The sequence below is a fragment of the Tachyglossus aculeatus genome, chromosome X2 (genome assembly GCF_015852505.1).
Source record: "Tachyglossus aculeatus isolate mTacAcu1 chromosome X2, mTacAcu1.pri, whole genome shotgun sequence".
NCBI lineage: Eukaryota > Metazoa > Chordata > Mammalia > Monotremata > Tachyglossidae > Tachyglossus > Tachyglossus aculeatus.
This window is the reverse complement of record NC_052100.1, coordinates 8,357,401-8,370,430: the sequence shown is the minus strand read 5'-3', so window position 1 is coordinate 8,370,430 and position 13,030 is coordinate 8,357,401. Positions and strand designations below refer to the sequence as shown.

The following is a 13,030-nucleotide window of genomic DNA, read 5'->3' as shown; positions in this document are numbered from 1 at the left end:
CAGCTGACAATTGGCAGAGCCAGGATTTGAACCCATTACCCCTGACTCCAAAGCCCGTGCTCTTTCCACTGAGCCACGCTGCTTCTCAGTTGGTCTTGAGTTATTTGACCATACATATTACTCAATGGGGATGGGATAAGGAAGATGGAGGCAATGGCAGCCAAGCGTGGAGAAAGCTGGCAGGCTGGATGGCAGACTGGGCAGCCGAAAGCTTCTCCTGGAAGGCTTAGGGAGCCATTGAGTTGGGAAGCTGCAAAAGCACCTGGAGTGTCAGAACCTAAGCCAGGCTGGGGCACAAAGCTTCACTGAGCCTGGTTGTGGGAGAGCAGATGTCATGGGGGAAGTGAGTGCCTGTGTGATCTTTAACCACACAATAATCCCTGGAGGTGGGAAGAAAGGGAAAGGAGTCGGGGAGGTGAAGGGGAGAACCGCAATGGAGCAAACTGGCTGGATGGCTGGTGGGGTGGGCAGTCGAAAGCTGAACAGAAGGAGACACCAAGTAGGGAGAAAGGAAGCAGAGCAAGTGCTTGGCAACATCCAAGTCCTGGGAAGCAGAGCCAGCTAACTTGGGGTGCAGCCCTGAGCCTGGTCATGGGAGAAGGTTCCTCCTTGGAAATGTTCCCTCTAATTTTTGTTTCTTCACCATGTGGATGGAGATCTGCTCAAGTGGCTGGCTCATTTTTTTTGCACTGTGAGACTTGGGGTAGGAGGTGAGGCTGGGATTGAAGAGTGGACACTTGTTTACATCTTGGAATCAAATGTTTCCAGGGCCGGGAAATGTAGTCTTGACATTAATGCAGCACCCAGTGGCCCCAAGACCCAAAGTGGCTCCAGCTGGCAAGGTTACAGTATTCTCTCTGAGTTACTTGGGCAAGTGGCTCAGGAGCACTAAAACATCTGAATGATTCCTTGCCTTAGTTGTTCAGGTGTGAAACCAGCAATACAGAAAGGGCTTTTCGAGAACTACTGTATTGTGGTACAGCTTCCCTCCCACCACTCCCCACCAGCTTTCCAAGTAGCCAGAGTAAGTGACTCATCAGTGTTCTGCACACAATAAGAGCTCAAAAAACACTATTGCTTGATCAGATCTATGCACCCAGGCCCTGCATCGATCTATTAGCCTCTTTACTGAGCACCTACTGATTGCTAGGCATGGTTCTAAGCGATGGGAAGAGTGCAACTGAAGCAAATTGCACTTTTTCTGCCCTTAAGACGCTTACAATTTTACGGGAGAAACAGGTAAAAAAAGGTTGGAGGAAGAAGTATCTTGCTGCTTCCCCTTTACCCGACCACCTTGCTGACCAACTGGAGCCGCCAATGAGCATCTGATGAGACTGCTGGCTGCAAGCAAAACCGTACAACTTTTACAGTTTCTTAAATCATAATCAAAAAAGCTGGTTTGGGGATTTTTTTTTCATTACCCCTTGTGCAACCATTTGATGTCCTAGTAATACATAGTCGCGGACTAATGCAGGTTTCTGTCAGAGTTAGGTCTGCAGGACAGCTACAGCTCATTTCTAGTTGGCTGATTCCTCTAGCTCAAAGGTTTTCAAAGGATAGAGAGTATTCCTGGGAGTACACTGAAGGCCTGCAGGAGTCCAGCCATTAAGGCAGAGAATGGAAACTTAGCTCAGCAGGAAGCCGCAGGTCAGGGGCAGGTGAGAAGAGGCTGAGGGTATGTTCTTATCACCTGCTTTGGGGGACTGATGTTTTTTGATCCATCTAAAGGAGAGCTTGGCTCTGGTGAGTGTTTCTGTGGAGGTGGTGGTGGTTGGGGTTTGAGGGAGGGGGACAGTAGTAAATAATGAGTGATGAGTGTGTTGGGGGAAGAGAAGGGAGGAGGATTCTTCAAGTGAACCTTGAGACTGGAAGGATATGATTTATGAAAAAAAATGAAAACTATAGATTCTTGTCCTCCAGGGTCCTTGCATACTCTGCCAATTTACCTTAACAGGTAATAGGGATATTAGCCCTCAGTTTCTTGAGCAGAGAGTTCTTGGCCCTTGTGAAGTGGGCTCCAAAAAGTTATCATCGATTCAACAGGGCCTCTGAGTACCACGGTTAGATTTCTCTTTGAGCCATCATTTCTTTGCCATTTAAAAAAAATCTTGACTGGGTTATGTAGTGTGCTAAAAAGCCGGGACGAATGGGTGTCTGATACTTACTCTAATTCTTTCCCTTTCCAGCTCCAGAAGTTCTAGGCCCTGAAAAGTATGACAAGTCGTGTGACATGTGGTCACTTGGGGTCATCATGTACATTCTGTAAGTACAGGAAAGGAACTGATCAGGGGACCTTGTTCCTACTGCCAAGTGCAAAGATAGGATGGGGATTCTAAACTGAAATCCTGTCTCTCACTGCCACAGATTTGTTGTGTCAGTTTGGCAAGCCATTTAATACCTCCTTTATTTTCTAAGCCCCTGATAGTGTAAAAATCCAATACATAACCTCTTATTCCTCTCACTGTACTGTTCAGCCTAAAGAAAGATACCAAATCTGAGATTCTGCACAATTTTATTCCTGGTATCCTTTCCATCAGAAAACAATTTTTTCCCATTTCTAAGCCATTACACAAGTTTTTCCCCTGCTTGCTGGGCCAAGAAAATCAAGATCCTTCCTTCTAAAACTTTTCTATATAAGAATATTAGAAGTGTCATTATTGGGTCAGACCAATGGTGCATCAAACTCAGTTTTTTGGGTTTTTTTTTTCCTCTGACAGTTGCAATGAAATACTTGCGGAAACAGTGTAATGCTTGCCCTCCCTGACATCCATCTCAGTGGTTAGGGATGTACCAACCAATGTACCTAAATTTCCCCTCCAGAAGTCCAATCTGGACATCTCAACGATGAATTTATCTAAACCTATCTTGAATCTGCTGATTTAGGGAGTTTGCACAGCTTTCTGTGGTAATGCATTCTATAGACTTACCGCAGACTACCCGCTGTAAGAAGTGAACTTTCCACTTTCAAGCCTAAAGGGGTGTCCCTTTGTCCAGGGGTGGGATTTGGTGAACAGCAATTCCATGTTCATCCTGTCCACATCCTTCATGGTTTTATAGAATTCAGTAATGTCTCCTTTCATCTTTCCAGACTAAAGAGACTTAATTTTTTCCACTGATCCTCCTTTAGAAACACCTTCATCTCCCTCCTGATCATCGTGGCTCCCCTTCTCTCTTACATCTACAGTTCTATCATGACCTTTCTAAAATGCAACAAGCAGAATTGTATGCAGTATTCCAAATGTGGATTTGTCCTCGTTTTATATAGTGGCAAAATTTTTCCTTCATTCTGTTTTCTGTCCTTCCTGATGATGCCAAGAGTTTGGTTGGCCATTTGACAGCTTCTGCCTACTAGACCAATGATTTGAAGGAACAGTCAACAGTGACTTCAAGATCACTTTCCTGAGTTGACTGATCATTCAGAGCCTATCGTCTGCTGTATTTTTGGCTAATTCAGCTTTATGAGATCATCTTACAGTTTGACCCAAATTCATGACTGTTTACCACCTGAAATCGCTCAGTCATTTGCAAACTTGGAGATTTCACCAAACACACCTTCCAGATTATTTATGAAGATGTTAAAATCTATTCTGACACTGATCCTTGGGAAACCATGTCTTTACATTTCTCCAATCCCGAAAGTGGCCATTTTTATCCTCCCAGCTTTCAGCCTTTGAACCAGTTTTCTTTTCATGGCAAAGCATTCCTTTTTTTGAAAGTCTTTGTCATGAGCTTTTGAGAGAACTCCAGCAAATTAGTGAGGCATGGTTTCCCTTTATGGAAGCCACAGTATTTCTCCCTCCAATAGGCTGTGATTAATTATAGAATCTACCAATTTGACAAGAATGAAAATGAGATCCACCGGCATCACCTAGGGAACCCTTATTATAGATGTTATGTTGGTCTTCTGCCAGTCTTTTGGCATAGTGGCCATTATTAATAATAAGTGGTACATTTTTATGAAGAATTCTACAGCTTCCCCTCTGTTTCTTCAAAAACTCTGAGTGGATGCTCCCCAGCTCCCAGTGATTTATTTAGATATAGGTGACCAATTTGGGCCAAAACATCCTCTGTGGTCACTACAGTCTGCTATAACTATCTGTAGCTATCAGCTACAAAAATAGGTGAATTTCTCTAAATCTTCCTCATAATGACCAAACTAAATTATTCATTGAGCCTCTCAGCTATCTTCTTTTCACCCTTGAGTGGGACTTTTATCTTCTGATAGTCAAGTGCTCCACTGATTCCCTAGCTAGTTTCCTGCTTTTGATATATTTTAAAATTAGCTTTGGCACACTTCAAATTCCTTTTTGGCCTCCCTCATTTCCTGTTTGTGCCTGACATTCCACTCTTTATGAACTTTCTAGTTCTGATTCAGATGAACTTGCCATTTTTAAAAGGATGCCTTTTTTACCCTTGATCTCTTATTCTGCTAGTTAGATAAGCAGGGATTTTGTTTGCCTGTTTGTTTTTGTTTTGTGAAACACATTTTACCTGGGCCTCTAATGTAGTGTTCAGGCATCCAGTAGATTTCTCGCTTTTTTTTAGCTGCTATATCCAGCTTTTTCCTAATTAATGAATGCATTTTTTTCAAAATGTTTCTAAAATTAAACATTTTGAGTATTTTTTTACCATCCTACTTACGCAAGAATAATCAATTTCAGCAAATTGTCACAATTGCAGAATGACTTTTCCTTGTAAAGTGCCTTCTCCAAGTCCTATCTGCTACTTAAAATTAAAGCCATTATGGTATCTTGTGGGTTGTACGACTCGTGGATCCAGAAGTTTTTCCTGTCCAATAACCTTACTTCTACCTCTCTTCCTGATGAGTTATTCAGTCTATTATCTCCTTCCTGTCCTTATCTCATTAAATATTTCCCGTTTGAGAAGTCTCTAGCACAGCCCTCCCATGATACTTGTGTTTGGAATTTCTATCTAAAGGGATTCCATGATCCTTCTCATATCTGGTAAGGTTTTTATGTTGTTACTGTTTATGGCATCTCTCACATAAGTGCCACACCCCTGCCCTCGTATCTATCTTGTCTTTCTTAAAAAGTGGGTTTGTCAGACTTGCAGCCTGCTGTGCGTGTGGCTGTCATCTGCAGGAGACAGCTGATTGCAATGGGGAAGTGAAAGGGGGAAAAGGGGTTGTGGTTGTCACCTGCACCAAGGATCAGCTGTCTTCCACAGAGAAGATCTGGGTTTGTGTGTGGGTGGGTGTGCATGTCTGCCTGTGCCCCGGCTTCTGCCTGCCTCTAGGATCTGGGTCTCCTATTCTCCATTCACAACCACTTCCTTAGAGAACTCATGTGCTCCCATGGCTTCAACTACCATCTCTATGCAAATAATTCCCAAATCTACATCTCCAGCCCTGATTTCTCTCCTTCTCTGCAGTCTCACATTTCCTTCTGCCTTAGGACATCTCTACTTGGATGTCTTGTCTCAAACTTAACATGTCCAAAACAGAACTCCTTATCTTTCCACCCAAACCCTGTCCTCCCCATGACTTTCCTGTCATTGTAGACAGCACCACTATCCTTCCTGTCTCACAAGCCCATAACCTTGGTGTTATCCTTGACTCATCTCTCTCAACCCACATATTCCATCTGTCACTAAATCTTGTTGGTTCAACCTTCACAACATCGCTAAAATCCTCCCTTTCCTCTCCATCCAAACTTTTACCACGTTAATCCAAGCACTTATCCCATCCTGCCTTGATTATTGTATCAACCTACTCCCTGACCTCCCTGCCTCCTGTCTCTCCCTATTCCAGTCCGTGTGTGCTGTGTGTGATTCACTGGTCTAAGCCTGGGGTAATAAAAATCAAATCAATTAAGACATGGTCTCTGACCCTCCAAGGCCTCATGATATAAGTGAAGGAGGACAGACATGTAGGGCAAAATCATGTAAACCACAAAGAAAAGTTAGAAATATGAAGTGTAAAAATATATCAGCTTAACAGTATTTGGAGGGGGCAGTCCTTGAACCTCTCACCTGTCTCCGGACAGACAGGCCGTAGTGAAAAAATGACACAGCCTTCCCAGTGTTCTAAAGTTTAGGAAGGCTTGGCTTGGATGGTGTTGGCAGGGGAGGGGATCCTGCTGCCCCTGGAGCTCCAGGCCATATAAGTCCAGGCTTGTATCTTTGCCTATCAGTGATCTGAGTTGCCAGCATTCCATGTTCACTTTTTAATAATGCCAATAATTTCCGTCTACCCCTTAGCTCATGTAATACCACTCTGCAGACAGTAAGGGGGCAGGTATGACTTGCCCATACCTGCCATACACTGACTGACTTGAAAAGGAAACCTCTTGAGCACATGATGTTCTGAAATTTTCAGCAATCCAGGAAATGCCCCAAAGTCCCATTTTCAGTTTAAGTAGGCCTTCTGTCCATCTACCTCAGTCCCAAACCCACGAATGCTGTTGCCTTAAAGTCCTTCATATAGTTTGGTACCAAATGATCTTGTCGGTTTGTTCTCGATATTTAATCAGCGATTGCAGGGATTCATTCATTCAATCGTATTTACTGTGTGCAGAGCACTGTACTAAGAGCTTGGGAAGTACAGGTTGGCAATGTATAGAAACTGTCCCTACCCAACAGCGGGCTCACAGTCTAGAAGGGGGAGACAGAAAACAAAACATATAAACAAAGTAAAATAAATAGAATATGTACAAGTAAAATAGAGTAATAAATATGTACAAACATATATACATATATACAGGTGTTGTGGGGAGGGGAAGGAGGTAAGGCGGGGTGGAGGGGGAGAGGAAGGAGGGGGCTCAGTCTGGGAAGGCCTCCTGGAGGAGGTGAGCTCTCAGTAGGGCCTTGAAGGGAGGAAGAGAGCTAGCTTGGTGGATGTTGGGAGGGAGGGCATTCCAGGCCAGGGGGAGGACGTGGGCCAGGGGTCGACGGTGGGACAGGCGAGAACAAGGCACAGTGAGGAGGTTAGCGGCAGAGGAGTGGAGGGTGCGGGCTGGGCTGTAGAAGGAGAGAAGGGAGGTGAGGTAGGAGGGCGCGAGGTGATGGAGAGCCTTGAAGCCAAGAGTGAGGAGTTTTTGCCTGATGCGTAGGTTGATTGGTAGCCACTGGAAATTTTTGAGGAGGGGAGTAACATGCCCAGAGCGTTTCTGCACAAAGACGATCTGGGCAGCAGCGTGAAGTATAGATTGAAGTGGGGAGAGACAGGAGGATGGGAGATCGGAGAGGAGGCTGATGCAGTAATCCAGTCAGGATAGAATGAGAGATTGAACGAGCAGGGTAGCGGTTTGGATGGAGAGGAAAGGGTGGATCTTGGCGATGTTGCGGAGGTGAGACCGGCAGGTTTTGGTGATGGATAGGATGTGAGGGGTGAACGAGAGAGCGGAGTTGAGGATGACACTGAGGTTGCGGGCTTGTGAGATGGGAAGGATGGTAGTGCCATCAACAGTGATGGGAAAGTCAGGGAGAGGGCAGGGCTTGGGAGGGAAGATAAGGAGTTCAGTCTTGGACATGTTGAGTTTTAGATGGTGGGCAGACATCAGATGGAGATGTCATGAAGGCAGGAGGAGATACGAGCCTGGAGGGAGAGAGAGCAGGGGCAGAGACGTAGATTTGGGTGTCATCTGCGTAGAGATGATAGTTGAAGCCGTGGGAGCGAATGAGTTCACCAAGGGAGTGAGTGTAGATAGAGAACAGAAGGGGACCAAGAACTGACCCTTGAGGAACCCCTACAGTAAGGGGATGAGAGGGGGAGGAGGAGCCCGCAAAAGAGACTGAGAATGAATGGCCGGAGAGATAAGAGGAGAACCAAGAGAGAACAGAGTCTGTGAAGCCAAGGTTGGATAGCGTGTTGAGGAGAAGGGGGTGGTCCATGGTGTCGAAGGCAGCTGAGAGGTCGAGGAGGATTAGGATAGAGTAGGATCTCCACACATCTTAACTTCTAAGGTTGTTTTCTTCCACAGTCTCTGTGGCTTTCCTCCATTCTACTCCAACACGGGACAAGCCATTTCCCCTGGGATGAAGAGAAGAATTCGAATGGGCCAGTATGGATTTCCTAGCCCAGAGTGGTCTGATGTCTCTGATGAAGGTAAATGTCTCCGCTCTTCTTACTTCTTCCTATCTCCACTAACTTTTTTCCAAGGAGGGTTGGACAATTCAAATCCAGGGGGCTGTGGGTTTTGCATTGGTCTTGTTTAATATACACAATTTGAGGCCCTTTGCAACACTAACTCATTAGGACTAAATTTCTCTTCTAAGGGACTAGAAAGCCATTTAATGTCTTGGAAAAATCAGTCGATAGTATTGGTTGAACATTTATTCTGTCCAGAGCCCTGAATAAGCACTAAGGAAAGTACAGTAGAGTTGGTAGACACACTCCCTGCCTCAAGGAGTTTACAACCTAACTGGGGAGGGAGAAACTAAAATCAAGTTTAGGGAGGGGAGCAACCGTGTTTAAAGATCTGTACATAAGAGAAGCAGTATGGCTTAGTGGATAGAGCATGGACCTGGGAGTCAGAAAGATCCAGTGCTTAGAACAGTATCAATGACAAATACTGTCATTAATTAATCTGGGTTCTAATCCTGGCTTACCTGCTGTGTGACCTTAGGCAAGTCACTTAACTTCTCCCTGCCTCAGTTACCTCATCTATAAAATGGGGATTGAGACTGTGAGCCCTGTGTAGGACAGGGACTGTGTCCAACCTGATTAGCTTGTGTCTACCCGAGTGCTTAGTACAGTGCCTGGCATGTAGTAGGCACTTAGAAATACCATTTTAAAAAAAGTGCTTCAGGAAGTCATATATCCTCACAAATCCCCACTTGCCGATGGTAAGGTTCTTTGTTAATAAGAATATTTGCTTGGTATCATCTACATGCTAACCAACCAATCTTTCCGTTCGAATAGCAGCTGGTATGAGAGACACTGGAAAGAGAAGCTGAATAGAAATCTCTTTTAATAGAGCAGAAGAAAATCAGTTGAGGGTATATACAACCTTGAGTGGTTTTAGTGATTTCAGGAAGGGCATTGGCATGTCTAGAAAGATCTGCTGAGTCTGGCAAAAAATCAAGAAAGTCCTGGAAGAGACCAGCCTCAGAATAGGCAATCTGAGGAGGTCAGTTATGATGGCAATGTTGGGACTATGCCCTTAGGGAAAGGTAGCAGAATAACTGCACCTAGTAGGCCAAGTCTATGATGCTGGGAGTTGGCCCAGTGCAAAACAAACTCCAGCTTCCCATCCACTCTTCTGACCTGGGTACATTTCCCTGACTTGGAAAGAGGAGAAAAGTCTGCTCTCCAGGTATTCTATCTCTTGATCACATACCTACTGATACACCCAGCTGTTGCTGAGCAGTGAAGGTTAAACTGCGATGGAGTCAGCTAGAAACTTTGGCCCAGATTTATTGCCTGCAGTAGCTATTTTGTGGCATGTGTTACTGAATAATGAACACCCGTGTCTACCTAACTTAAATCCCTAAATTATAGCAGGTGGGCTTAAGGTTAGACCTTAAGCAAAACTTTCCAACTACAGCTTTGAAAGACACTGGATATATTACCAAATGAGATTGTAGAATCTTCTTCTGTAGAGATTTTTAAGAATAAATGAGAAGATTTAGTTACAGAGGGATTAAATGAAGGCCTGAGGTCCTTTCTAGCCTGAGAATTCAGTATTTACAGAGTGTTTATTCTGAGGATTTTCTGTTGCTTCTGCTTCTTGAGAAGCAGTGTGGCTCAGTGGAAAGAGCACGGGCTTTGGAGTCAGAGGTCATGGGTTCAAATCCCGGCTCTGCCAATTGTCAGCTGTGTGACTTTGGGCAAGTCACTTCAGCTCTCTGGGCCTCAGTTACCTCATCTGTAAATGGGGATTAAGACTGTGAGCCCCCCGTGGGACAACCTCATCACCTTGTATACCCCCAGCGCTTAGAACAGTGCTTTGCACATAAGAAGCTCTTAATAAATGCCATTATTATTATTAAGATGCATCTCCTCTCCCTATCTTATTTTCCTTCCCTACTCACCACCCATGTACTTGAGTCTGTCCCCCACAAGCACTTATAGCACTCCCCCTACCACTGCAGCACTTATGTGCTTATCTTTATTGTCAGTTGCTTCCCCATCTGTAATTTATTTTAATATCTGTTTCCCTACTTGAGGGTAAGCTCCTTGAAGGCCGGGGACACGTCTACGTTATTGTGCTCTCCCTGAGTGCTTGGTACAGTGCTCTGCACACACTAAGCCCTCAATAGCTACCCCTGTTGATTGATTAGATGATAATAGTTTTAATTTGGATGAACCCCCAGAGTATTTTTGTGAGCTAAGAGAGGGAAAGAATTCTTACTCCCACTTTATGAATGGGGAAACAAAGGCACATCAAACTTAAGTGAAAGCCCCAATCAGTGGCCAAGCCAGAAGTAAATCCCAAGTCACACAACTCCCTTGCCTGTTTTCTAACCAGTATCCCATCCATGTGTGAGACATAGACTCTAGCATAGAATCCTACAGGGCCTGGGTTCAAGGGGCTCATCATTTCATGCTCAGGTGAACTGTATTAAACTAGGAACAAGTAGGTAAATCTAACTTATTAGCAGTCCACTAAGTCAGCCATTTATAATAATAATAATAATAACAATGGTATAGTGGGTAGAGCATCAGCCTGGGAGTTGGAAGGCTGTGGATTCCAACACAAGTGGCTCTGCCACTTGTCTGCTGTGTGACCTTGGACAAGTCACTTCACTTCTCTTGGCCACAGTTACCTCACCTGTAAAATGGGGATTGAAACTGGGAGCCCCATGTGGGACACTGACTGTGTCCAATCCGATTTGCTCGTTTCCACCCCAGTGCTTAGTATAGTGCCTGGCACATAGTAAGCACTTAACAAATACCACAATGTATTATTATTATTATGAGAGGGATTCGCAGTTGACCAGTGACGTACTGAAAGGTGATGTAGCATCAGGTAGAGGGAGGCTAGCTGATAGGTCGATGGTGATCAGCTGAGGCTGAGATGAAGGCGTGCTGAAGAGCAGTTCCAGGCAATTGGTTGAATACTCCTTCTCTAATGGAACCTGGACCCTTCTCTCTCCCTCTACCCCTTCCCTTCCTTCTCCTCTGTCTCTGTCAGAGTCAGAGTTTTCAAAGGGTTTTAACTGAGAATTAAAAACTTACTTATCCTGTATCCTTTTCTCTCCTTCACACCGTTTCCTTGGGGCTTCCCTTTGGGCTTGTTGATGGATATTCGAGAGCAGAACTAGGGCTGCAAATTCCAACGATGTTGATGTGCAGATATACTTTTGCCCTCTTTATAGCCAAGCAGTTGATTCGCCTCTTGCTGAAGACAGAACCCACTGAGAGGATGACCATCACTCAATTTATGAATCATCCCTGGATTAATGTGAGTTCTTTCGTTTTCCTGCAGAGAGGGAAATCCTAAGCATCTGCATCCCCAACTCTAGCGTTTATGAACTTATTTATATCTTCCTTAGCACTCACCTATATATGTTCACTTGCTTTATTTTTGACCTCTCTAGTTGGAAATATTTTTATGTTTCTCTCCCCTATTAGTGTAAGCTTCTTGTGATAGGGAACGTTTTACTTCATTAGTCTATAATTCCCAAGTGCCTTGTACTGTGTACCACACCATGTAGGTACTCAATAAATGCTGTTATTTCTACTACCACTTCAACCTCAGTATGCACCAGTAAGTCATGTTTACTTCATGGCTAGAGGTTCAAGAATGTAAGCTCCTTTAGGGCTTCTGGTGTACTCTCCTAAGTGCTTAGTACAGTGCTTCACATTATTTAGGAATTTAGTACTTACCATTGATTGAGTCAAGGTGCCAAGCCCCATCACATTCAGCCACAAGGTGCTGGAGCCTTTTTCTGGTGCTGAAAGAAACCCTTTTCCTTGATCTAGATAAGCAAAGCCTCTTAAGGAGATGACCCCTTGCCCACATTGATCACAAATGAATACAAAAGAATATTCTAAGATGAACTGGGTGTAATTCTGCTGCCAGGAGGTGGGAGCTGCTGATCTAACTAGAACCCTCTATGCTTCAGAGCTCTAGGACTTGGCCCACCCTACCTCAATTCCCTCCCCATGCTCCCATGGCCTTTTATCGACCCAGATGGCAGTATTCAAGTATCTAAACTGGCTGAGGATGAGCACAGACCAAACCATACTTGGCTTGGGACTTGCTTCCACGAAGCATATGTTCAGGGGCTCTATGGCTAGTGAGTCAACTAGCAAGGCAGGGCACAGATTCCATAACCACCCGGCAGGGCAACCCCTCCTCCCGTCTTTAAGTTCCAGGCCACTTCTGTTTGGGCCCAGGCTCACTTGACCCAGCCCAGATCATACAAAACTGTAGCTCCAACCCTCAGAACAGGAGAGATCCAGAGTCAGAGCCACTGGCAGGTGGATCAATTTCCTCCTCAGCCTATCTGAGAGGAGCTGGAAGTGCCTAAGACACAGCTGCTACTTATTTTCTGAGCTACAGTATGGCAACTAGCACTTGTGTCAATAACATTTGGTGTGCCATGTGAAAGCTGAAATCCAGGGATCTTGGCAGGCAAGTCAGCCACCTCTGCCTAGGCTTCCCCTACCTATTCTTGGGAGAATCTACTAATATACATGCATATGTGTTTATTTTCCCTTTAGCAATCAATGGTGGTGCCACAGACCCCTCTTCACACTGCCCGGGTACTTCAGGAGGACAAAGATCATTGGGATGAAGTGAAGGTCAGTCAGCCCACTCTCCCAGTAGTGAGATTCCTTGGGAAATGGGTCAGGAGGTGTCCAAAGCTACAAGCTGCCTTTGCTTCTATCCTTCTCTTGCCCTAAAGCACAGTGTGATGACTTGAGCTTCAAACCAGATAGTCAAATCCAAGTGACAGGGTTTTCTTGAGGGCTTGAGACAAGCATGGAGATGGCTGCATCAAAATGGAGGCTGCATCGTGGTGAAGGGAGATCTAGTCAGAATTTTCCTCCATGGGACAGGAAGTGTGTTAGGAGAAGGACTGCCTGTAGGTCAACAGAGCTCCTTTTTTCAGGTTTTGA

At 44.8% G+C, this 13,030-nt stretch overlaps 1 protein-coding gene across 1 annotated transcript in view; it reads left to right on the top strand.

Annotated features, from left to right (window-relative positions):
- Positions 1-13,030, top strand: part of MAPKAPK3 (MAPK activated protein kinase 3) — a 103,294-nt gene that overhangs the window by 87,166 nt on the left and 3,098 nt on the right. The window contains exons 7-10 of the mRNA XM_038771487.1: positions 2,187-2,262; positions 7,941-8,065; positions 11,281-11,366; positions 12,632-12,712. Of these exons, the coding sequence (XP_038627415.1) occupies positions 2,187-2,262; positions 7,941-8,065; positions 11,281-11,366; positions 12,632-12,712 (368 nt within the window). The remainder of the gene's footprint in view (positions 1-2,186; positions 2,263-7,940; positions 8,066-11,280; positions 11,367-12,631; positions 12,713-13,030) is intronic.